This window comes from Panulirus ornatus, chromosome 32, assembly GCF_036320965.1.
Source record: "Panulirus ornatus isolate Po-2019 chromosome 32, ASM3632096v1, whole genome shotgun sequence".
NCBI lineage: Eukaryota > Metazoa > Arthropoda > Malacostraca > Decapoda > Palinuridae > Panulirus > Panulirus ornatus.
This window is the reverse complement of record NC_092255.1, coordinates 20312130-20339079: the sequence shown is the minus strand read 5'-3', so window position 1 is coordinate 20339079 and position 26950 is coordinate 20312130. Positions and strand designations below refer to the sequence as shown.

Sequence of the window (26950 nt, the reverse complement as noted above, 5' to 3'; positions counted from 1 at the left end):
ATCATGGAACTGTATGAAGGAGTAGCAGACGTAAACACCCAGAAGACTTCACAAAAACAAACAAAATAGAAAAGTCTTGCGTTCGTTTGATATCTTTATCTGATTTGATAAGTTCAATTAATATGTATTTCAGCATATGAAGGTAAATGCAAAATACAGTATGCCTCAATAATGAATAAGCAAGGAAAATGATAAGCTTTTTTTTTCTATTCTCGATGGTTAACGCTAAAGATAGCACGTGCACTGTTAATATTCACCTGATTAAAGTTTTACAATAAAGTAAGAATAATATATTTTTCAACATTTTTGCTAGATGAAAAATGAACTGAAGCCAAACGAACGCTTGTATCACCATAGCAACAGTCAACAACTTTCAATGGCTTGGCCCCTTCCTGCCAGCTGGAGCCAAGGAAGTCTGTAAAAATGTCACTAGATAAGAAACTGACAGAAATATTTACATTCTTCCAAGACAAAGATAAAAATGTCGTTAGTGTCAAAGACATCCCGACAATAATTAGGACCTTAGGTGAGGCATTGACTACAAACATAGAGATTTATTGAGAATAAAATTTTGTAGCATGAAATATGCATAATCTCTTACTTATTATTATTGTAGATTAGTGATTTATACCAAACAATAATGTTGAGATTAGAATTAACATCCTTTAGGAATATGAGGTTCTAGAAGGGGTAACAAGAAGTATGAATAACATAATGCTACATTAATACGTATGTACATACAGGGGCGTGAAGCTACTGTAACAGTAGATACTCCTGCTGAGGGGGCGAATCAGGAATCCGGTAGTGCTACTGAAAGAGACGCAAGGAGTTGCCTGATCTCATGATGCTGTTGCTGAAAGTAGGAGACGTTAGGGGATCTCGTGGTTGTGCTGTAGGAGGGAGGAGGCGTTGCCGAGGTTCCCTGGATGTGCTGAAAGGGTAAGAAGGCATTGCCAAGGTTCCCTGGGTATGTTGCAGGAGGGAGGCGCTGCCTTGGTTTCATGGATGTGCTGCAGGAAGGAGGAGGCATTGCCGAGGTTCCCTGGATGTGCTGTAGGAGGAAGGAGGCGTTGTGAGGTTTCTTGAACGTGCTACTAGAGGAAGGAGGCGTTGCCAAGGTTCCTTGGATGTACTGCAGAAGGACGGAGGCGTTGCGAGGTTCCCTGCAGGAGGAAGGAGGCGTTTCCGAGGTTCTTTGGATGTGCTGCGGGAGGGAGGCATTGCTGAGGTTCTTTAGGTATGCTGCAGGAGGAAGGAGGCATTGACGAAGTTCCTCGGAGGTGCAGCAGGAGGGAGGAGGCATAGCTGTATTTCCTTGGATATGCTTCGGGAGGGAGGAGTCATAGCTGTGTTTCCTTGGATATGCCTCAGGAGGAAGGAGGCGTTGCCGAGTGCACGCTGTTTTTGCTGCAAGATGAAGGTGTTCTCGAGGTCCACTAGTAGTGCTCCTGCATGAGGAAGGGAAGCGTTACCGAGGTTGCATGGTGCTTCCGCTGAAGCACAGCCACAGAACTTCATGTCTCTTCCCTCTTGCAGGAAGAACCGCAGGACCTCGGCCACTCTTCCTTCCTTCCTTCTGCAGCCAACACAACCAGCTGACGTGTGCATCGTTTACTCCATCTTACATCAGCACTAGGCGACCAAACGACTCACCTCTTCCTAAGCAACGCCATGCAACTTTTTTTTTCTTGCACATGCAACACCAGCTCGATCATCAGTTGCACTCTCCTATGTATATCAAGAGTACCTATGTTGTGTTACTTGTGTTTCTCCATCCCTGTTGCAGTCCTTAACATTAAGAATATGGACATCCTCTCTATCTCAACATGACATGCCACTGCGATGAAACGTTAAGCCTAAATGAAGACAGAATAATCATAATTAATTAAATGATGAATTTATAGTAATCACACTGTTTCTTTCATGCAGGTCTAGTGCCGTCTGAGGTAGAAATGAGGAAGACTGTGGCGGCCATGGTGGGCGAGGAGAGCGCCGACACCGTACACCTGGCGGCCTTTTTAACCATCGCCAAGAAACTCATATTAGACAGGAGGTCCGTCACAATCATTCTGAATTGAATTTTTGAACCTTATATTTATTTTCATTGCCACATCATAAGTGAAATGTTAGAGAGACTGCTTGCTAATGAAGTGCGCTTACATATATGCTTTTAATTCCGGTTTGTAGGAAGGTAGGATTTAGATTAAGTTGAAGCAAAGGTCAGTCAAATGGCTGATATATTTCAGCCTAAACAGGTATAAAGTTCATGGGTTGAGGAAGAGTAAAAATACACCTGATTTTGAATATATTGAAGGAGAGAGAGAGAGAGAGAGAGAGAGAGAGAGAGAGAGAGAGAGAGAGAGAGAGAGAGAGAGAGAGAACCAGCCTCTAAAGATGCACAGATACTGAACGTTTTGCTATACTGTACAAAGAAAAGTACACCATAACAGATCATTTATGTCCTCTCGGGCTGTTTGTGACAGTTGAAGATATCAGAAACAGAGGAGACATACCTGGAACTTCTATAATTGGTAAATCATTCCATACGTTGAGGTAAATGCATCTTACCTAATCCAGCGTTTGGTCCACTGGTGCCAATACTATGGTAAAGTACTCACAGCCTTTAGGGTATTGAATTATACTTGTTATGGGTATAGTCGAATATAGTCTTGTATATTCCTTTCAATTCCCTGCAACCGCCCAACAGACTTGTAGGTGTTTAGGGAGATTTGAACCCAAAGAGAAGTTTAAGCTGGTTTATGGTATGAAGGAACAGAAGTATTTGTTTGAATAAGTATCTGGATATTAATACAGGCATATCTTTCCTCAGGTTCTTAAGCAGCAACAAGGAGGAAGTAAGCCGCGCTCTGGCAGTGTTGGCTAAGGAGGGCAGGACCTACCTGGCGGAATTTCATCCTCAGCCTGAGAGCAAAAGTGTTTACGGTGACGGCAAGAGACCTGTGGTAGGTAGTAGAGTGAGGAGCTGGGATGTCATATGGGGTGTGTGCACTACATGCTCTTTGTGGAGAGTAAGAGCTTGCACAAAGATTTGGGATGATTTCAGGTACATATGATGATATTCATATGAAGATAGGAAATATTGCTATACCTATCTCATATATAAGCCACTCATTTTCCTTTTTACAGATAATTTACAAACGAATATAGGTTAATGACTCCATAAAACATTCCACAGGAGAAGCCACAACTTTCCATTAATCTGGTTATGTTAATGATGTTAAACAATGGCATATTGGTTTAAGAAGGTCTTTGTTTTTCAATACTTGATAGGTCCAACCCAGGTATGGGCCTAACTTCCATGACAACTTGGTCCTGGGCATGTTATACTTTGAGCGATGAATGACCAATGTCAAAATTTCATTAAAAAAAAAAAAAAGAAGAAAAAAGATGGTCCTGGGCATGTTATATTTTGAGCAATGAATGACCGATGTCAAAGTTTCATTAAGAAAAAAAAGAAAAAAGATTAGTCCTTTTTGTTAGGATTAAACACTTGAAATATAAATTCAGGTTACTTCAGAGTTCAGTAGTGTAGCTTAACCTTATGTGAAGCTAGGCCCAGAAAAGTAACCCCCTTTTACAAATTATCAACTGTCTTCACACCCACCAAGAGACTGAGAAGCATGCAAGTAGACCTATCTAAACTGTCAGAATGGCTTTTTTCTTTTTCCCTACTATCTATGATTATCAAGGTGGAATAATTGTCAAATGAGCAATTCTGGCACAAATTACTCATTGCTTTATCACAACATTTTTGGGTTATTCATCAGTGACCAATGTTTCATTAATTATGATAAACTGTCAAATGTGCATTTATATTCTACTGAATATGTTTTCTAATTAAATATATAAGGGGATGGAAATGCCAAAAGTACGAGTTAGTGTAAGTAGGTTAATAAATGCTACATTTTTTGAGTTAAGGATCTAGAGGCAGTCTAAAATAACTTTAATGACAGTGTGAGGTCACTCTACTTATCCCTGGGGATACGGGAGAAAGAATACTTCCCATGTATTACCTGCGTGTTGTAGAAGGCGACTAAAAGGGGAGGGAGCGGGGGCTGGAAATCCTCCCCTCCCATTTTTTAATTTTCCAAAAGAAGGAACAGAGAAGGGGGCCAAGTGAGGATATTCCCTCTAAGGCTCAGTCCTCTGTTCTTAATACTACCTCGCTAACATGGGAAAGGCGAATATGTTTGAAGAAAATACATATATATTTCTTAAGTTTCAAAAAAGCCTTGGTTGCTCCTGCATTGGGAATATGCCAGAATAATATGGTGATATCCCGGTAAAAATCATATACATATATATTTTGGAGGTTAACTTAAATTTGATGAATCCAGGCAGAGTTAAGAAAGTAACAAGAATGAAAATCTAATCTAACTTTCCCTTACCTTTCATTTGGTATAGGTGAATTGTTCAAATATTTCTGACTGCTCCTTCCCTCAAAGCTTTCAGAAGGGTGGTATGAAAAGTTGGATGAAATTTAATATGCCCATACAATTTTTAAAAGCATTTCAAGTACTTTTATACTACTTGACCTCATTTTATCTAGCAGTATAAAGCAATCTACCTGAAGCATGCTCAGTGATCAAATCTCTCAGAAACAAGGTCAGAATGCACATAAAAAGAGAATACAGTTTTGAAATAATGAAAAAATAAGTGTAACCTCAGCTACTAGGAGACGGGTAAGATTTTCAGATAAACTGTTCAAATTTAGCAGTTTCACCCATTTACGTTTATTAACCACTCTTTCCAAAGATTGAAGGCAGAAGCACATGCACAAAGAATAGAAAAATGTAATATAATCCTTGTTTTATACAAGTTCTTACAACTTGCAAGTGTTGAAATGATGCCCAGAACCATTTCAAACACTCCGTGTCAGCAGGCTGTAGTAAGCAACTGCCAAGGGATGTACTGCTTTCCTGAATTAGGAGTGATAAAGTGATTTCCAGATCCTTTCCCACTAATACTAGCACATAGAGAAATGCTCAAGCTTCTCAGTTGCCCAAAAAATCATCGTAATGAAATGATATAGGCATGCTTCAGGAAAGTGCTGAGAACATGAGGTAATTTTCATACTTGTTTGCTGTTTCCACTATTATCAAAGAAACTGCAAGACTGGACAAAGAAAAGGCCTCATTTGCTCACATCCATTCTCATGCTGTCATATGCAATGCACTGAAATAGCCCCTGGCTGCTTCAAATCATTGGCAGCACGTCGTCCCATGTATACCACATAGCTCTGGTTCCGTTTATTTCATGCACACCCTTCACCCTCCTGCATATTCATGTCCCGTTCACTTGAATTCTTTTTCACTTCATCCTTCCATCTCCAATTTGGTCTCCCCTCCTCATTTGTTTATCTTCTTACAAATATACATTCTTTGTCAGTCTCTCTATTTGTCCAAACCATTTCAGCTTTCTAAACCACATTCTTCATATTACCACGTGGTAACCTCTCTCTTACCCATTTATTAGTGCCTTTGTGGGTCAACATCTGTTAAGTAATATTTAGTTTGTAATATCATCAAAATGTACCTTAATCATCCTAATCCCACATTTCACCACTAAATTTGTATATGCAAAATTTAATCAGAACACACTATTTCGATTATGAAATCCTCTCTGGAACTACAGGGTTTCAGCAAATAGTTCTATTTATAGATCATGCTCCACCGAGCATCTTAGTACCTATGGTAAGCAGACTTTTCTGTATCATTTTTCAGAAGCCCAAGATACAATTTTAATTCAAATATAGCATGTGAAATACTTTCAGTGTTTTCTGACAAAGTTCATAGTATGTGTTAACATTTATTTTTATTTGGCAAAGTTCCGTCCAGCAGGAAGTTTGACCCGTGATGACCTTGTGAGCCTGATGACATGTGAGGGTGAGGCCCTGTCACAGGAGGAGGCTGAGGAGCTCATACTATCACTGCCCATGAAAGATACGGACCTGGTAGACCTTGACCAGTATGCTGCTCAGCTTGTACCACCTGCGACTTTCCTCTGAGCCCTGTTATATATCATGGGGAACAAGATGGGAAAGTAGAAAATAATGAAGGAAACTACTGATTATCAGGTTGCAGTGTATATGAATATGGTTAGTAGTGTAATTTCAGAGCTAAAATTCAGTCTTAGATCTGTAAAAACAGAGAACCCATAACAAACATCCAACAACATCCACAACCCCTTTAATTGTACTATCAAACACTTTCCTTGTAAACTCCTTGTCTTGCATTCTTTCCACAAGTCCAGACTAACTCAAAGAAGTATAAAGATCTGTCCTAACTGGCACTTCTTAGTCTCCTCTTGTCCTAACTAGCATTAGTTACTAATTATCACATGTCTGGGAGTACGAGCCCCTGTACTCAGTAACACTAGTTGCACACTGAGATAGTAATATGTGACAAGAAAAACAGAGTAAATGTGTACGAAGCAAGATAATGAAGTGCAGGAGGAAAGTTTGACAAGATGATTTTTTGAGTGGGAATAACCTGAGGGAAGTGAAATGCTTTAAGTATATTTAACAGATTTGGTCATATGGATGTTACTGCCCTTGGGAAGAATCAATTGAAGCCCATTATAGACTTACTTATGATTATCTATAAGCATGCTAAACTTTTTGACTTCATATTCACCTTGCCCTATCTATGAAACTCCAGTGAATTCATCTTCATACAATATTGATAATATGAATAACAGAAATAATTTTGCATAATACAAAATCTTGGGAACCTCCGAAAGTGTGGGACTCCACACAGTTGTCCAATTTGTCCTCTTCTATAGCCACCACTGCCTGGGAAAGGATGTGGCAACTGATCATGCTATTGGGGCTGAAGTTGTCTATGGGTGGAAAATGAACAAATAAATAATAGCCTTACTTGAACACATTGCACTCTGTAAAGAAAAGACAACTAACACACGATATGGGTTGAAGATATGTATAAATGATTTGAAAGCCTATGTTACTCCTCCATCTGATGAATTTGGGAATAAAGTTAATAATGACAGAAATCTCTTTTATTGAAGAATTGATATAAATATCTCTAATCCCATGTATATGCTACACGTCTCCTGACAAAAACAGCTGATTTGGTACAAATATATCATCAATATTCATTTCTATAAATGAGAAATTTTAAACTCTTTAATTGAATAATAATTCAAAAATATAATAATGTTCAATGAATATTGTCTACCTAACAGAAATTTGCTACATACAGTTCTACTAATATTTTTTTGCATAAATAAGAGTAAATCAAGGATTACAATTATCTTGGAAAAATATTCAGTAAGATTACTACAATACTGGAAACTACTTTAGGTCAACATTGAAAGGGGGACAATGAAGTCAGCTAGTGAGGCACAACACTGAAGAGTCATATGCATACAGCATGGAAATTCAATAATTTCACCATCTCTCTTGTGCTACATTCTTCAAACCAGTCTTCTTTTCTTAATATTTTTGTCCTCCAGTGAGTCTCTCTTCCTTTTAAGATCATCATCACTCCTCTTTGCTGAAGACTCTCGAGTTTCCCTTCTGAGTGATTTCTGGGGAGTTTCTTCAGCCCTTGCCAGCATTTGGGTGTTGAGAAATTCCTATCAGAAGATACAAAGGTTAATTATTATGATATTGCCGATATATGTTATTCTTAACCCTTAAAGGATGATTCAAGTGACTGTGGGTGCCCATTACGGATGAACCTCGCCACAATTGCAGGCCTAATATTTCCACCTGTGTTTGAAGGATCCCATGTTTCCTTTACTGATTAGAGGCATACGTAGATTAGAGATGTCACCTTTACATCTAAAAACCGTGCAGAAATATCAACAAAGCTCATGCACCCAGAGAAAGACATGGTGGGAAATGCTACACCAACTCCATCCAGGGTGTAAACAATTGAGATTACATGTGGTTCAGATGACAAAAACAGCCAATTATCATATTTAAACATAAGAAGACTATGGACAGTGATTCTTAATAGAATATTAGAGGAAAACTCGTTCTCCAAGCAAAGAGTTAAGTCAGAGGGAAGATTACTTGTTGGGGTCACTGATTAAACACTCAGATTAAGTGGCAGCAGCACATGAAGATTTAAGGGGCTAAGCAGTGCAAAACAGTTTATAAGTTCATGTAGTGCTGTGTTAAATAGCTGGGGTTGTTTATGTGGCTTTTAATACCTTCTTTTATCCATCATCTGTGGGAGATGGCTTCCAGAAAACCAAGGTCCCTAAGGGTTATACGTGCAATTAAATGAAGGTATCCAAATACAGTACTTAATTTAACAATTTCCATTACATTGACGAAAGCAACCAATTTCAAAAGTCCTTGTGAAAAAGATAAATATAAGATTAACCACTAATATGTGTGTGTTATTTATCCATGCAGATGTACCAAACTACCAACCTAACTAAGAGTAACCATGATGAGATCTTACCAAAATGGCAGGGATAGCACGTAGCATTCAATGCATATTTTGCTTGTTGAATTATACTATTTCTCTCCACTGTGATGCCTCTCCAATAATTTTCTACTTGAGGTTCAACAAGGACTGACTTTAGCGAGGAGTCTGGCCTTCTTTTGCAAGTTCCTATGGTCACTTCATGCATGTTTCTTATTTCTCCTGATACTATGCTATATAATCTTTCATTGGTCAAGAATGTATGTACACTAGTAGTAGTGCAGCTGAAGATGCAAGGAGGAGTTAGACCATGGAGGAGATAGAAAAATACAGAAAGAAATGATTAGGGCTATGGTTATTTTGGATACAGTATTAGAGGAATCAACTGGAATCAAATGTAATAGATATATGCTTCACTTTAACATATAAGGTATGGGCTGAGGCTATGTATGTATAATTTGAGAGGGTGTACATACCTGATTCTGATTCATTTCTTTTCTTTTATACAGGTTTGTTATTTCCCATGTAATCCTGACTCATATTTTTCAAAACTTAAATAATACACATATGATTTATGACAGCTACAGTGTCCATTTACACCTAAATGTTTTTTCATTCACTGAAAAGCAAAATCCTGAAGCGAATTATGAAGTGCAGCTGCAAATACCATGAAATTGTTGTAAAGATATACAAGCATGATGTGTTTAACAGCACTCTGTAAAACGTATATGCTTTACAATTAACTAATGTAAGATATCCAATTTACCTAGTTTTAAGCTTAAAGAATCGAAAACTTGAAAATCAGAAAATACGAAAAAAAAAACATGCAAATCAAGTAGTGCAGGAAAGCTTAGATACAGGATAAAATATCAGGAATTATTAAGAAAAATTTGTTAAACCAAGAGGTGCTTAATAAACTAGATAATAAGGGTACGGAAAGGTTCTAGGGTGTTGTTGAGAGAATTTTCATTCTCATATCAAAGGAAAGATCATAAGTGGCACAAATCTTATTCTTTCGTGATTAATGAATTCATCCGTATGCATAAAAACATTCATATGCAATGATTACACCTGCAATTTACTTACTTAAAGAATAAGTTCTGTCTTAGTACAGTACATTATAATGCTAAAAGATCTCTAAAATTTTAGAAAAAATATAAAATTTTACCTCAATAGTAGCGATAGCATCATACATCATCTGGTCAGCCATATGATACACATCATGGTCACTAGTGTTATACATCTTGGCATTAAGAAACATCAGCATTATATCACGCTGAAATTCTCCCGTGGTACGTGTAATTCCACTTTCTATATTACGCTTGACTTTTTGAAGGTCCATGGATCTAAAATTGAGAAATAGAATGAGTAAACAGATATTTCCAGTTATTACACATCAAATGATAAAACGTTTTTAATAATTCTTTTCACATTGCTGATATACTTTTCACTTACATTGTCACTTTGCCTACCTGTAAACAACTGAGTGGTATCCTGGAGCTTGATCATCTGTTATAGGTCGCAGAAATATAGAAGCAAATTTGTGTGCAGCAATTTCATTCCATAGTATCATAATTGGCTTCTTCCAAGATCTATAAGCACGTTCACTTTCTGAATCATCTCTGAAAAAAGAAAAGAAGTCAGTCTCTACCTATCTTTACCTAGACCTCTTTCCTCCAAAATCACACTATAATCAACCATCAACCCCCAAGTAGAAACAAAAAGTTACCCTTGCTTCACACCTATTAGTACGAACATTTGGAGAGCGTTATTAATACACCAGCAACAAAAAAATTATGTGGTTGGGCAAGAATAATTCTGAATAACTCAGAAATGTAAAGAGATACAAGAAAATTCTCTGCACATATTAAAGGCAACACCTCAGAGAATTTGAAAATAAGATTGCTGTACACAAAGAAATTATTCCTTTATCAAAGTAATGGCTTTATTTTGTGGGGAAGATTGCTGTTTCACTACTGTAAAACTGAGAGCAAAAAATGACAGTCTAAATAGAAAAAACAGTTGCAATCAAATCCATAAATATGTTAGCCTTAAGATACATTTGTCTACTTTCCAAACTTTATATCTTGAAAAACATGGATATCTAATAGCATAAGTTAATATCTTCTACTACAGATATATCTACTGCTTTTCATATCAAAATTACTCAGAATATTACCAATCTATGAATAAAATATACAGTTAGTATCACTATGTTTACATCAAGTAGGCCTTCTACCACAGATCAGAAGGAAGTGTTCTACTGGACTCTCCTCTGATGATCCTATCCTTAAACAATTCCATGAACTCCTGTATGCTATGACCCATCTCAAACATTTATTCTCTTACCATCCTTATATCCCGTTCTCAGTGTCTATCCTCCCTACATACACTTTTATTATCATCCTTCCCACGTTATTCTTTTCTATGTTCCTGTTTGATTCTCAACCATTCCGTCTCTTTACCATACTTCCCTCTCACATCCTTACTCTATATACTGTTCCCATTCAACATTTAGTTAATCCAATTAAAATCAACAAAATGCATTCATTAGATCATTCAATGATTGTGTATTCTGATTCTACCTCCAAAAATATCAAAATACTTCCCTCTCACATCCTTACTCTGTATACTGTTCCCATTCAACATTTAGTCAATCAAATTAAACTCAACAAAATGCATTCATTATATCATTCAATGATTGTGTATTCTCATTCTACTTCCAAAAATATCAAAAACATTTGAGAGACAAACCCATAGTGTGTGGATGCAGGTGAATTAGGAGCAGATTCAGATATAACTGGAGAAGAACAGCCTCCAAGTTCCCCACCAGAGATTTTCCGTTTCCTGCTTTCTGCAAAGCTTCCCTCTTCTTCACTTGCCCAGTCCCTGAAAGAGTTTGCATATTCAGTGCATTTACAGATACAAGTACAGGCCAGTAATAAGGGAACTAGCAAGAATAATAACAAATGAAAGAATTACTAAATAGTAATATCAGTGTATAACCAAAGAACCATATTCTATACAGAGAAAGTATGGTGTCATGAAAACAAGCCCATGTGATGGGTGTCAATATGAAGTCAAATAAAAGATAAGCAAAAAATAATGGTGTTTGGAGATGTAAGTATGTTACTCAATTAGATAGCAAGGTCAATACATGAAATCTTTCAGCAAATGTTGTCTTTATTTTCAAAAAGATGTAGTTTGCTGGTGTAAATTTATCAAAATATTCAGAAAAATTCAGAATGTACTATTTATGCAGTCAATGGCCCACCAGATATAAACAATGTTATATATAGTCAATTGAGATACTGAGTCTGAATACTCTGGTAATACTCTTTAGCCCATTAAAAATATAATACACAAAATATACATACTTGCTATCTTGACTTTCATGGTGGTCATCTTCATCTTCTTTCTTATGGCTTTTCTTAAACTTCTCCATCTCCATATCTTGTTCACTGTCTTCACTTCTTTTAATCTTAACGGAGGACTCTTCTTCAGAAGACTTCTCCTTCTTGTCAAAATATTCCTCAACATCAGGTTTCTTCATAAAATTGATCACATCATCTCCTATTTCACTCTGTTTATCCTCTTCAAACTTTTCAAAGTCATATTCAGGTTTTTTGCAATCCTCTTCCTTTGCCAGTTCACACATACTAAGGTTCTCTTCCTTGATTTCTTTATCATCATTTTTGAATAATGTAATTTCCTCAAAATTTTTCACAGAATCGTCCTCCTTCTCCTTTTTTTCCTTCATGATTTCCACAGCTTCAAGGCATTTGTCCTCTAAGCTCTTTTTATCCTCAGCACCAATAATATCCTCCTTCTTCTCATTCATCTTTTTCATATCAATTTTCAAGATACCAACATCTATACCAACTGCATCCTGAAAACACAAATAAAATATTATATGATAAATATTAAATATGATCAATTTGCCACTTACTGAGAAAAAGGAATCTTATTATGTATATTTTTCATAACTACATCAGATCTGTCTTACCACGAATATATTTCTTTTTTCTCAGTTGTAGTGCTGGTAACAGTTTCTTAATACTGTACTAATTTCATGACATTCTGACAATGTTCATAGAAACTCCTCCTCCACCTGTTTTATACTCTTTACTCAGATAATAAAATGAAGGGACACAGTCTAAAAGCAATGTATTCCTATCTTACTTGTGAGGATATCTGTTTAAAACTAAGCATAATGAATGTTTATGTCATACACATATTAGGAAATCATAAGTTTCCATTCTGGTGAAATACATATCTATCTATCTATATCTCTGATGCCTGTTCTATTTTGAGAACTCTCTAAAGGAGGCGGCCACAGCAAAAGTCTCCATAACTGGTGAACTACAGTGCCACTTCTTAGCATTTCAAATGCTAAGATACAAAGTGCTTGCATAAATACCTTTTATCTTTTATATGTTTCTCCATCCTAACACAATAATCTAATTAAGTAACTTAGCTCCAATGGACTCATATATATAAATACAGCATTAACACAATTTTACTGTGATTCCCTCTTCATACCTGTGGGTCTTTTTCTTTCACCTTCAATTCTCCATGCTTTCCCTCCAAGTTCTCCTTTTGGTGGTTTGTCTCTTTAATATCTTCTGTTTCCATATCCTTTATCTCACTCTTTCCTATCTCCAACTTGTCAACCTCCTCCATAATCTCCTCTGCGGTTCCTTGCAAAAACAAAAAATGCAGATATACAACAACATAAAAAGTAGAGAAGTCAAAGAAAAGAATATTAAGGGACCTTAACCACATTGCCTCTTAAGAGTGACCATATAAATGACTGGATTTATTCTAATATTCAGCCAAAAATTATGGCATTACTGGACTCTGCCTGCATGTGGTTACCCACAATTAAGAAGTCACCTTTGGTGAAATTGTATCTTCAATGGATGAAAAGGAATGTGGTATCATTGAAGAACATCTTGCTCCAAAGGAGTCCATCCTTTCCCTGCTACTAGATGTAGCAAAGCCTTGAAGCTGCAGGAGCCCTTAAAATGGGTCCTTAGGTTGTATGATTACACTGAAAATTAATACTAATCTGTGACTGACAATGTTCTAATTTGCAATCAAGCATTTCTCCTCTTTGAGTTGTAAGCCTCATTTGCTCTTTAACCATGTAGTTCTATAAAGCCAATGTGATGGCAATGGCAGGATAGGAAAAAACATGAAGTAAATGAATAATCATGCTTAATGTAAACAAATGAGAACATATAATGATGGGCAATGTGAAAAATCTAAGGGCATGAAAACATTTTTAACATTTTTTTAATTTTCCAAAAGAAGGAACAGAGAACGAGGCCAGGTGAGGATATTCCCTCAGAGGCCCAGTCCTCTCTTCTTAACGCTACCTTGCTAACGCGGGAAATGGCGAATAGTATGAAAGAAAGAAAAAATATGAAAAAACTGTATTCACTCTGAGTATTAACAAAACAGGTGTAACATTTCCATTAGATCACTGGCAAGAAAATACATTTAAAAATACCACAATCAATATAAATACTGCAAGAATATTAGTAAAATGTAAAAGAGAATAATAAACCAACTCAAGGAAAAGGCAAAATAGGTATAAGAAAGTTTAAGCTTAACATGAGCTAAGCCTATCTTCACTGATTCAAAGACAGTATACTATAATGGAATAGATGAACGAGTGAGGATAAAGCAGCAGTATGACATCACAGACAGAGAACAGGGATGCAATAATTACAATAGTACTTTTTAGCAGTTTTGTTGTACTATCTTTCAGGGCACATTTCAGTTGTGATTTCTGTGAGCATTATGTGTGACTGGCATTTTTTGCAAGTGTTTGCCTATCTCACTGATCTCAGCCAGAAGACTTTACGGAATTAAATGGATGAAGGGCAAGTGAGGGATCAAAAAAGAAAAAAATAATTCCATTATATACTATAATCTAATAATCTCATTATCACCTTAATCCCTCCTTTCTAAATTCATGCTTTAATTGTTTTAAGTCATGCTTCCTAAGCGAGATAAAAACCTTCAAGCAAGGTGCAGTCAAACAAACAAAACACACAAAAAGTCTCAAGAAAAATCTTAATGCCATATAATAAACTAAAGTAATATTATAAAACTTACAATGACTATCATAATAGCATAAAATAAAGGGTTTTCAAAATCTAAATGTGCAGAAACTTTTGAGAAAATAAGGCTTAAGTCTGATACTCCACTCATATCACAGTTTTCTTGACCTACAGATTAATGTGCCTTCTATAATGCACAATGATTCAAGCTATGGATGTCCATCTACAACTAACGAGACAGACCCATTTTGTAAGAAACACCAAAAACAGAAAGCACAAAAAAAGAGAAAAATCCTCTAAAAATCAAGGGTCTCAAGCAGTAAGCATGGCATACATAAATAAGATGTGGGAAGATGTTCAAACCAAAAAATATTCAAATGTTGTGTCAATGGTAATTTACATTTTGGAAATGTTTTAGAAATTGAAAATTACCTCATTTGCTCAAGTCCATCAATTTTTTTGCCAGCTGAGGTGGTTAAGGCCCATTAATAATGCACTGCATTGTCATGCTGAATCTATACTGAAGTTACTATAGTTACTCCAGGATAATGATTTATGGATTAATGGGAAACAGTCCTAAAATCAAAATTATCATGGTGTAAAATAACTAACTGTTCCATTTGGATAACTAATGACCTATACCATATACATCTGGTCCTTCATTAAAATTAAGGAGACACATACCAAATTTTCCCAAAACCTGTTTGGTTGGAATATAAAAAAACAGTCACCACTTGCATGTGCTAAGATTAGAATAATAATATTGCATGAAAAAGAAAACTGACTTAGTATAAGCCAAAAAGGAAAGTAGAAAAATAAAAAAGGACATAGAAGGAAAAACGAAGGGGAAGAAAACTTAATTTTCTTTATGTGATTGTCTTCCTTGCATGAATCCCTTGTGAATATGATCTAACTATGCCTTAGAAGTAAGACTGTTGGAATTTGAAAGATTTCCTTAAAAAACAAAAAACACACCAATTAAAAAGAGCTGACAATATCAAGCATGTCACCAAGGTACTAACTTGTACTAGACTGATATTAAGATGCTGAAGAACATAAAATCTGTTGTGGGGGTTATCTTTTAGAATACCTAGGGGGACTACACAAAAGCTGGGTGAACCCCACTTTACGAAAAAAGAAAATAAAATTATTTGATGTGATGGGATGACCATACAGCCAACTCACAGTTCAGTAAGCTAAAACTCCCCTGATCATCAAAATACCATCACTCCCAACGTTTAAGTTTGAAACCAAGCAAAGTGTCTTTATTCATTAAGACATAAACCAATGAGAATGAGAAAGGTGGGAGAAAACTTGCTTTGGAAGCAATAACTCTTTTTTTAAAGCAACTGATATGGCACAAGCAAAACATGGTTTAATTAAAGCCATCTCAGGAGAAAAAAAGTCGAAGAAAAAGAAAGAAATTAATAAAGGCTCTGCAGGTCTTTGCAGACCTGAATCTTAAAGCAAGAAATGTTATATGAAGAGGGAAAGACTGACTAGATGGAATGAAGAAAGTAATGAGGGGGTGTGCGAGATACTTAGTATGGGAAGGAATGCATGCCTTGTAGAAAGTGGTAGAGTGGGTTTGAGATGGTTTGGGCATGTGGAAAGAATGCAAGAAGGGAAGTTTACAAGGAGAATACATGATGGTATGATTAAAGGGGTTGGTGTACGAGGAAGATCACCAGTGACATGGAAAAACAGAGGGGGAAGAGTACTGGAAGGAGAGAAATGGGGAAGAATGCACAGATTGGAATATGTGAAGGTGACATATGAAGACTGGGATATGTGCAGACTCTTGCCATGGCCATTCTCTTGATAGTTCCTGGATGGGGGAATGGGCATCAGACAGACAAGCTGAGGGAAAAACAAAAGAATGAAGAGTATTCTATGGCATAGATGTTCAAGGAAAGAAGGCCTCAGTTGCTTGTGCTGTCCCAGCTGGGGAAAAAAAATTCTTGCTGTCAAAGAAGGTCTTTTCAGTGTGAAGTGTGGTTATCTTAAAAATTTCCACGCATCTCAGTTACAATCATGCTGTGCACAATCATCAAATAATATATCGCTCTAAAATAATGTTGCTTTTGCACCTGTTAGATAAATCATAAAAAATCAAGAGATCTAAGGAACTTGGTCACATCCACAAGCATCTTCAAGGGATAAGTGACAGAACTGAGAAGGGGTCTGTTTGTGCGGGGGCAAATAATGGGTAGATGGTTCATGTGTCCCAAACATTTTACTATGTTGTGTCTCTCAAAGCCCATACGAGACAGATAATCTAAAGCAAGCGTCTTTACAGCTGTGTCAAACACAGAAATCATTCACTACTGAAGTGGTAGAAAAAAGATAATGATTATGGATGACAATAAGTTCCTAGGGTCTGAATCAAATCAGATAAGAAGATAGAAAAATGGAAAAACTACAACCTCCAAAGGACATTGCAGTGTTTGTGAATGTGAGAAAGATCAAAAAGTGACATTAATAATATAAAACAACCATCACAAGAGAAAATGACATTTGGTTTGAACAATGCTGCTTATGTGGTAGATCAAGGGCAAATGCCTTACTTCCCAAAAAGTCATCAGTTGAGTTAATATGGATCAATCCAAGTGTGCATGTTCTTTAGTAAGTTTGGAGGACTGGACTGTACAAGTAAAGGAGGGGTTACAAGTTAAGAATAATTTGTGGTAAAATATTAGGATGAAAATTTATGTAAACAAATAATAATTTTCCTGTTTAGTGATATACAAGAGCTCGAGCATTTAGAATCAGAATGAACTAAATTTTACATATTGCAAGTCGAGCAGTTAGTACCTGCATCATATACAACTTCTCTAAACTAAAGACAGAAAGGTACATGCAAAAAAGAATCTTCCATTTAGTTAGTATTAATAAGAAAAAACTTTTAATGCAAGCTTATGGAACTTGCATGTTAGTCTAGCTATAACAAATAGCAGGCATCATCTACCCAACCTAAAGAAAAGATTAGAATATGTGATACGAACATGGTGTACCTCATCAAGTAAACATAAGGAAGAAAACACATGTATGAGAATATGATTATTGTAAAAGACTAAGGGGAAACAATAACAAAAAAAATAGAAAATGTAACATAATCTTTTTACATGATTATGGGGACAGAATAAGTAGCAGTCCAAGTGACGCTACAGTGAAAATGTGACCAAAAGCAAAATCGATGAAAGAGTGGGTAATCCCTTTACTTTTCCCACTGTACACTTTCCCAAGACAAAGCACAACAACCTACTACACTATCTACCATTTCTGACAGTGCAGCTAAGGTAATTCAACAATAAAATAATATTCACCACTATCTCACTGTAAGCACTTTTGTTTAGGGGGAAAAAATTAAGTGTTTTCTAAAACCCATTAAATATGCCCTACCTTTATTTTCTTCCATCTGTGTCTCCTCTTTAATTTCTTCTCCTTCTCCTCCATCTTCCCCTTCCACAGCCATTATTGCTGCACAGTGATATATATCTGATTATATCTTGGAGTGAAATATTGAAAGTAAAGTTAAAAATTACAAAGATAAACAAGAAATGTAATTACCTACAAGCAGTTTGAAATTAATTGATTCAATATTCACGAGCTTCCAAATAATGAGTAAATGTGACTAAAACATCAGCATCTCTCCCATTTTTTTATGATATACATTAAATAACTCACCAGAAACTTTCTCATCTGTTCTCTCTGATTCTCTATTTAAGGTTTTCTCAGTGGAAATTTCTTCCTCCTTACACGCTTTAGTCTCAGCATCATTTTCTGTCTCTTTCTCAAATGTCTTTCTAATGTCAAGCCTTTTCTCCTGTAACATAGAGAAACAATAACATAAACTGTTGCATAACATTAATTTTTCATTTCACCAACACAAAATGTGTATTAAACATATAAACATCACCATTTAAAGAAATGCTACTTATCCAGAACATGAGAATACTTATCAATTACCAACAACTCAAATATAACATGAAAGGGAAAATAATCATTCACTATGCAAAGAATAATGCAGTAAACAACAGAGATTTGGATACTGTATGTCACGAGACATGAAATGATAAAATCTGTTAAATCTATCTCTATCTCTGAAACCCGTTCCAATTGGAACTTCCTTAAAGGAGCAGCTGTGGCAATGAGTTTCCATAACTAAAGAACTCCAATGCCGTTTCTTAGCCTTTAGTGCTTCATCCTTACAAGCCACTGGCAGAGGGCAACTCTAGTACAGCGTTTGCAGAAGCTCCCACCTAATGTTCGAATGACTAATCCTATCTAATGCTCCTACCTACTACTTTTACCTCATCTTTCAACATAATGCTCCTACCTACTACTTTTACCTAATCTTTCAACATAATGCTCCTTCCTAAACCTTCCCACCTACTACTTTTATCAACTGTTCCCACCATTTTGCCAAAAGGCAGGGTTAGTGCATAGTCCTCACCGCAGAAAAATCTAGGATTACAAAATATGAGCTTTGAGAGTTTAGTGTTGTCAAGTGTTACATATGACAAATAAAGACTGTATGTTTGAGGACTAAATGCCAGTAGTCTGCATGTTAGTGAGGCACAAGGAAAAGACAACCACTAAAGTGCCAGCTAACTAAGCAGATGCCACTAACCCTCTCGATACCCAGGTGGGTAGTGCTGGTAATATACCTCCCTGGTCACTGGCTGCCTACCAACTACTATTACTACTACACCTATTCACATTCATTTATCATACTTGGTCACCATTTAAAGTGTTAGCAAGAGAGTGCCAGGAAACGGGTGAAGAAAGACCCTGAGGATAGGGGAGAAAGAATACTTCCCACACATTCCTCACATGTCGTGGAAGGCGACTAAAGGGGACAGGAGCGGGGGGGCTGGAAACCCTCCCCTCCTTGTATTTTAACTTTCTAAAAGGGAAAACAGAAGAAAGAGTCACCCAACCACTCATTTATACATATACAGATGCTCCCTGACTTATGACCAATGCGACCTCCGACCATCCATACATACGAGCAGAAAAAGAATATAAATTAAAATATATCTGTAAATACAAAAATTATGCCTGGTCATATGTCTGCCAATGCTAACAGGCTGCATGTGTACAATAGTGAATGTCAGACAATCCTGGCATCTTGTACATCACAGCATCTCTCTCAGTTCTCGCTCTGTTACCATTCAGTAAGCATGCTTTATTCAAGTGAATCTAATGAGTTTTCGAGATGGTCAATATGAAGGAGGAAAAAAGTTCATGTGATTGCACATGATCTACAGTTGTCCCATTCAATGGTCTCCATAATTTTGATGGACAAAGAAAAAAATACGTGAAACAAAAAAAGGTTAAGCAAGTATGATATCTACGATGATAACAAAGCAATGACAAGGTCCCATCCATGAAATGATAAAGCTGTTGATGCTGTGGATGGAAGATCAAATTAAAAAATGTGCACTACTAAGCTTACTAATAATTCAGGGGAAGGATAGAAGGCTTTCTGAGACTATGAAGGAGTGAGTAGGAGAGGATTAAATCGAGAACTTCACAGCAAGTCATGGTTGGTTCAATAGATTTAAAAGAAGATATAGCTTGTACAACATTCGAGTCACAGGTGAAGGAGCTGCCCAAAGGTTCAATGAAAGTTTGGATGAATCAATTTATGAACAAAAGAATCTTCAATAAAAAATAAAAAGTAACTACAGAATCACATAATAAAGCTGCTTAATAAACAATGAGACAATCATGAGTAGGGTAAAAGAATGCTGTACAAGTATATGAATTATACATGCCATGCTGACATACGTCTGACTCACGTCCATTACGAGATATAACTGGTCAGGAGTATCTTTATATACATATACATATCTATATACATTATCCCTGGGGATAGGAAAGAAAGAATACTTCCCATGCATTCCCTGCTACCATAAAAGGTGACTAAAAGGGGAGGGAGAAGGGGGCTGGAAATCCTCCCATCCAGTTTTTACTTTTCCAAAAGAGGGAACACAGAAGGGGGCCAAGTGAGGATTTTCTCTCTAAGGCTCAGTCCTCTGTTCTTAATGCTATGTATGAAAAAAACTATATATAAACATATAGATACACACACAAATATAAACGCATACATATTCATACTTGCTCACCCTCATCCATTCCCACTGCCACTCTGTGTCAGCAAGGTCATGACAGGAAACAGGTTAAGAAAGACCACGTGTTCACATTCATTCTCTAGCTGTCATGTGTAATGCACCATAACCACAGCTCCCTATAAACATCCAAGCCCAACAGACCTTTCCATGGTTCTTCCTAGACACCCCACATGTCCCATCTTTTGCCATCCACTTTCAGTTTCACCTACATCAATCTAGAATCTACTTTCTTACAATTTATCACACATTCCCACAACCTCTGCTTCTGGGAAAATCTAGAAAACAGTACAAAAAACCACTAGCTGTTTCCAGAACAGATACATACCAACTTTCCTTCCATTGGCCTCAGTCTTACATTAGCCTGATAGTTCTGTGGCATTTTTACTATGTTAGTACTGTGTCTTGGAAACCACTTTACTGAGATTATCTATTCAAATCCCTACCAGTAATAAACTAAACATCGAGTCTGGTGGAACAGCCCTACTGATAAGTAAATATATATTATATTATTATCATTCTTTTTATTATACTTGATCGCTGTTATCCGCATCAGAGAGGTAGCACCAGGACACAGACGAAGAATGGCCCATCCACTCATATACATGTATATTCATAAATGCCCATACACGCACATATACATGTCAACATATACATACACATACACAAACATATGCATATATAGCTTCAGGGAAGAAACACACTGAGATAAAGACAAAGGACCAGACTGCAGTAAAAAAGATCAGATGTAGAGACTGACACCTGCTGTGAGACCTATTTGTTGAAGAAACTAACATTTCTGTACTCTCATTTGGCTTGTAGCAGCCAGGTCTAAGGTAAGGACTCAAGTCAAAAAGAAAAACCACCATAGATGGAAATAAAAGAGACAAATTTTTCTTGACTCTCCAGGTGGAGCTCCTCCCTCACATATCTAAAAGGAATGACTGATAAAAAATCATGGGACATGAACAAGCTTGAAGGTGGGACCAAATATGAGTGAGTGGCTGCTACTGCATGTAATTAGGAAACAATAGACGAAGTATGGCTAACACTTGCCCACCAGTATAATGAAATTTGAAGGTCTTAAGCTACATATTTCCTACAGAATATCTCATGCTCATAAGACAGACTAACAAAGGAGATAAATAAAAGTTTCTTTAAAATTCATTAAATGCAGTTACTTTCTTAAGAACCTATGGTCAAAATCTAAATTCTAGAATGCTTGAGATTTTTCCAAGGACTGACCTGCTCTCTCCGATCATATGCTGGTCCAGATAAATCACTAAGTCTGGGAAGAGGTCCACCAGGTGTACTTGGAGGAAGATCCAAAAGAAGAGACAACGTTGAAGATCCTAAAATAATCAAGGATAATTAGCAATGTTTCTTTCCTGGTAGCACAGAAAAAGATGCTCAATAAGATGATAATGCATAATGCCCTACTTGCAGAGTCATTGTAATAGCACAAGGTGGCAGTTGAAAGGTCTGGTAAATGCTAAAAGAAAAACTATTATATTTTAATCACATAATTGCATATCCTAGGACCCATTTTATGAGATCCTGCATCCTACTACAGTTTCAAGGCTGTGCTACAATCAGGAGCAGGGAAATGGCTGCCTCCTTTCTGGTGAAAAGTTCCTCAATGAAACTGTACTCACTTCCATCAATCAAAAATGATACAGCCTCATCAAAGTGACTTATCATCAGGAATGTAACTGCAAACAATAGCAAAAAACTATTGTGAATGCACACATACATGACATTGAGAAGTTTGGGCATGATAAAACTTTATAAAATAATCTGGTCAAACAGAGTGAAAATCACATTAAGATATCATTTTCTTGCCCTTCACATTTCATTTAGAAGTATATGCAGGTATATGCAAGTCATCAAATTTAATGTATAAGAGTACAATACATATATAGTAAGCCTATCAACCCCTCCTTTTTCTAATGTCTTGACTAATTCATAGGTCCAATAGTCACACTAATGGATGAAAAAGTCCCTGCTGGTAACTGGTCAACTAAAACAACAGACTCTATGCCTCTCTACTCAATTAAACTTGTTAGTATTACTTTCCTAAAAAGATAATCCTCGTTACACATATGCTGAAATTACTTTAAAACCTAAGAGAAATTGTGTACAGATCAAAGCATCAAAAACGAAGTTAGTGACAAAAAATGTATATAATTAAATTCTCACAAGTGTGAATCAATGTTAAGATGAAACATTAAACTCTTCCTTACAAAAGAACATGAAATATAAGTTTTGAAGTATAAAATACTTCTCTTATGGGAGGTGCTTGAAAAGCTTGAGAAAATCTCTTTGATCCCAAGGGGTTAGAAATCTCTTAACTCCCTACCTTCTGGTAAAGTAAATGTCTTTTATGCCTTGCCAACCCCCTGTTCAGTGATAGCAGCCTACTGGCTCAGCCTGGGTCCATCAACCCATCAATATGCTACTTCCACTTGGCAATGAAGTCATTATCCCTTGGCTACTCATACAAAACTACTTCATTTTCTCTGGAGCACAGAAGTCAATCCAATGGAAGTCATTATGTATTATCTTAAAAGGTAGGGTTTTCAGAAGAGAGGAGAAGGAAGATTGGGAAAGCAAACTCTGAAAAAACAACGCTCTTGCGACAAAGGCCTTGAGAGATACAATTTTTCATACTTCAAATTCACATATCTCTCTATGGTTATGACATCCTACAAGCTTTCAGAACATGAGCATAGAAGAAGAGAGCTAGAGAAAAAGAGTTTCAAAACAGGGATTATATACAACCCTCTGGGTAGAGATCCTACCATATATATTTTATAGCATATGACTGATTCATGATTATATGACCCAAACTGGGAGAAACAATGATAAACTTCCTAATGATACTGTAGGAACACAGGTGTAGCTTTGTACATTCCAGTGGTAACCTAGGGATACAAAATGACCCAAGACTCTAATAAGGACATGATCCCATCGTACACTTCATTCTGTTCTAGTGCTGATGGCTGATACTCCACTGTACTCCTCCTCCAAGGGGCCCATGTACTGAAAGCCTCAACAGGAATAGAAAAAAACTTAAGCCTAAAAAAAAAGATAATGATGGGGAGGAGGAGAATGTGTCACCATCCATTCAGGAAAAGTACTTATGTAAATAAAATATATAACATTAATGATTTTTTCTATGTTAGCTGAGATGGCATATTTACATATATATATATACATATACTATCCCTGGGGATAGGGGAGAAAGAATACTTCCCACATATTCCCTGCGTGTTGTAGAAGGCGACTAAAAGGGGAGGGAGCGGGGGGCTGGAAATCCTCCCCTCCCATTATTTTTTTTTAATTTTCCAAAAGAAGGAACAGAGAAGGGGGCCAGGTGAGGATATTCCCTCAAAGACCCAGTTCTCTGTTCTTAATGCTACCTCGCTAACGCGGGAAATGGCGAATAGTTTGAAAGAAAGAAGAAAGATATACACTCTATCCTGAATCAGGTACCCATTTTATCGAACCAACCCCTAGAAAACGATGAACAGCAGGGTTGACTGGACCACCTGCCCCAGGGCCCCCTGAGATTCATTCAAGGCTTGTGGAACCATCCAACCCTGGAATCAAAATAGGTAAAAAGGACTACCTGCTCCAGCAGCTGAGTGACTTGATTTGTCTTTGTCAACAGTGTCTGTCCCAGAGATAGCAGATGATACTAAGTTTTGGAGAGCTTCAGACACTGGAGAAATTCCAATGCCCCTTATGCCTCTACTGCCCAATCCCATCTGAAAATTAATAATGTTTAGATTAGGTTACATCTTTATGTGAAGAAATCAAAAAACAGGGGCATCTCTGACTTGTGAGCATCCAACCTATGAATACCTGTACTTATGAATGAGCTCCAAATGAACAAAATATAATTTCAAATCTGACAAACAATCAATTACTTAACTTAAAAAATGGAACTGCACTTTTTTTCACTAACTGGTGGCCATGGCAAAAGTGTCTCATTAACGGGTGAACTCCAGTGCTGCTTCTTAGCCTTTTAGTGCCTCACCCTTAATAGGTCAATGGCAGTGGGCAACTCTAATGCAGTGTTTCTAGAGGTTCCTACCTAATGTTTGTACCAACCTTGTGTTTCCATCTACTACTTCTACCCAACATTCCCAAATGTTCCTATTTACTACTTCTACCCAATGCTCCTGTCTAATGATCCAACCTACTACTTCTGCAAATTACTTGAATGAGTTGTGTGTCTTCATTGCTGTAAGTGCTATGTGTAACAAGGAGAGATTGTATGCTTGTAGACAGAATGCCAGCAGTCCATGTGTGAGTGAGGCAGAAGGAAAAGGCAGATACCTGGGTCAGAGGAGTGCAGCTTGATAGCTACTGAAGTGCTGGCTCACTATGCAGCAATCGCTAACCCTCCTGATATCCAAGCAATTAGTACCAGTAGCATACCTCCCTGACTGATGGGTGCCTACCAATCAGTACCAACCATGCATACTTCAGAATACAGTATCTAATACATTACCATAGTCAGGTACAGGTAAATACTCTAATTTTGTGCAATTTTTTACATTCTCCAATTTCTGAACAGATCGTCTTACAAACGTGGTCCACGAACCTAACCCGTTAGTAACCTGAGGACCCCATGTATACATGTTTTTAAACTCATTCGCCATATCCTGCTTATTGAGGTCGTAACTGGAACACAAGAAGGATGGACTCATTTGCTCACTTAATGCATCAAAACCAGATCCCAATGGGCAAGAAAACATTTAGCATCCCAACATTTTCAAGGATATGTACACATAAAATTTCATGAAAAAGAATCAAGTTGCTAAATTTTGTTGTTTAAAGGAAACTGCTGACTGATGTGGACTGAGCAGCCATATATATAGAAAGATAACCAAAGAGTGATTACTAAAAGGTTTACAGTTCTTAAATCAAGCACCCTCTTTGTCAGAAAAGAGAATCATGCCTGTGACATCTGATAATTTATTTGTCCTGTTAGGCTTAGAATCAGTTCTTGCTGAGGACTATAAATAAACCAATTTTCTTAGTATTTCATTATACAAATTTTCCTCCAATAAAGTCTTATTCCGGTATTCTTAAAAATACAAAAATAACAATAACAAGTTTTCAAATGATGCTATAGCTTGTCCTCCACTGCCTGACTAACCGGATTTAGCGATGATGATGACCCTGGCACACTGGGAATTGGCACATTGGTGATGGGTGACTGGCTGAGGAGGGAGGACAGCAGTGGTGATGTTGGAGTAGTTTTGGTCTCTGACTCTTGAGACACTCCTTCATCTTGACTCTTAAGTCAAAAAAGAGAGAAAAAATATAACTTTTGTTGACAGGATTCAGTGATCATAGCAAAATATGAAATTCCTGTCTTTTTCAGGGTTCTTTACTTGGGCAATAATTCATCTTCCAATGATGAAGTCTTTCCATCTAAGGGTAAATTAACTACATAAGAACTTTCCTATGTACACTTTTTACCTTCTGGAAGCCACACACACAAAAAAAAATATAGTTATATACTCTCCTTCATTAGCACAAAAGCTATACTATATAACATGCATGTACGAGCCTCGTCACATTATGCTGCAAAATTCAGACATTCGATGCCTATCTAGATGGAAAAGAATAACCATTAGGCCTTTGCTTTTGGTTCTAAATTACAAAGCAGACAAAAAGAAACTGAAAACATAACTAAAGATATTCAACAAACAAGAAAAAAAGTGCTATACAATAAGAGGAAGGAGAAAAGAGTGATGAACAAGAAGAACGGATATACATTTAAACACTAAAAGAAGGATCAGCACTAAAAAAGAAGCCAAAATATGGGAGTATTTACAGAAATATTAGATATGGTTCCTGTTACATAAAAAAAATCAGAAGACCTTATTCATTGTCTCAATCATGATTTGCAATACTCCATTCGCCTGGCATTTAAGGGTTAAATATGATCCATGTATACATCAAAATCTATATTAACCTTATTACTAACTAGACTTTCTGATGCAGCTTCAATCAAATCTGGACTGTCAACAGCACTGTCAACTTCAGAAGATGTTTCTGAAGGGCCACTATTTCGATGACTTGCCGCTTGTCCTCCTGAGCCACCCATGTGTAACTTCTGTTTCTTCTTGTTTGGTGGCATAGGTACTGTTGAAAGGAAACTGTAACAATTAATGACATGTCATATTACAGAGGCAAGCAAAGTGGAAAGTAATGATCTGGGATGTGGTTGTTCTAAGGTAATGTAAAAGACTGAAAACAACTTTAAGACAGGAGCAACATACTATGCATGAGCTAAGAAAAA

The 26950-nt window shown here is 36.8% G+C and overlaps 2 protein-coding genes across 9 annotated transcripts in view; one reads left to right on the top strand and one right to left on the bottom strand.

Moving 5' to 3' along the window:
- The first annotated feature begins 373 nt into the window (after positions 1-373).
- On the top strand, positions 374-6873 carry LOC139759147 (dynein regulatory complex protein 8-like). Of its 2 annotated transcripts, none has more exons than XM_071681159.1 (4): positions 374-526; positions 1930-2053; positions 2831-2963; positions 5849-6873. In XM_071681159.1, exons 1-4 carry the CDS (start codon positions 424-426, stop codon positions 6026-6028), a joined length of 540 nt encoding a protein of 179 aa, XP_071537260.1. In that variant the 5' UTR covers positions 374-423; the 3' UTR covers positions 6029-6873. The 2 variants fall into 2 exon arrangements, with proteins under 2 accessions (XP_071537260.1, XP_071537261.1); XM_071681160.1 differs by lacking the exon at positions 374-526 and adding an exon at positions 1457-1732.
- Positions 6874-7023: 150 nt separating this feature from the next.
- Positions 7024-26950, bottom strand: part of LOC139759141 (uncharacterized) — a 28661-nt gene continuing 8734 nt past the window's right edge. For 2 of the 7 annotated variants that reach the window (XM_071681142.1, XM_071681141.1), the window contains exons 6-17: positions 26624-26793; positions 25799-25939; positions 24260-24398; positions 21874-21980; positions 18179-18317; positions 17894-17971; positions 12963-13120; positions 11798-12309; positions 11175-11309; positions 9893-10042; positions 9589-9766; positions 7024-7617 (exon numbers count right to left, since the gene is read on the bottom strand). In XM_071681142.1, the coding sequence (XP_071537243.1) occupies positions 7456-7617; positions 9589-9766; positions 9893-10042; positions 11175-11309; positions 11798-12309; positions 12963-13120; positions 17894-17971; positions 18179-18317; positions 21874-21980; positions 24260-24398; positions 25799-25939; positions 26624-26793 (2069 nt within the window). In that variant the 3' untranslated portion in view covers positions 7024-7455. The remainder of the gene's footprint in view (positions 7618-9588; positions 9767-9892; positions 10043-11174; positions 11310-11797; positions 12310-12962; positions 13121-17893; positions 17972-18178; positions 18318-21873; positions 21981-24259; positions 24399-25798; positions 25940-26623; positions 26794-26950) is intronic. The other 5 variants (XM_071681144.1, XM_071681143.1, XM_071681146.1 and 2 more) reach the window with 3 other exon arrangements.

Bases quoted from the DNA above. Each gene is read 5' to 3' on its own strand.
- LOC139759147 (XM_071681159.1), top strand. From the start codon at position 424: ATGTCACTAGATAAGAAACTGACAGAAATATTTACATTCTTCCAAGAC. The intron at 527-1,929 runs GTGAGGCATTGA...TCTTTCATGCAG, and splicing joins GACAATAATTAGGACCTTAG to GTCTAGTGCCGTCTGAGGTA. The intron at 2,964-5,848 runs GTAGGTAGTAGA...TATTTGGCAAAG, and splicing joins GTGACGGCAAGAGACCTGTG to TTCCGTCCAGCAGGAAGTTT.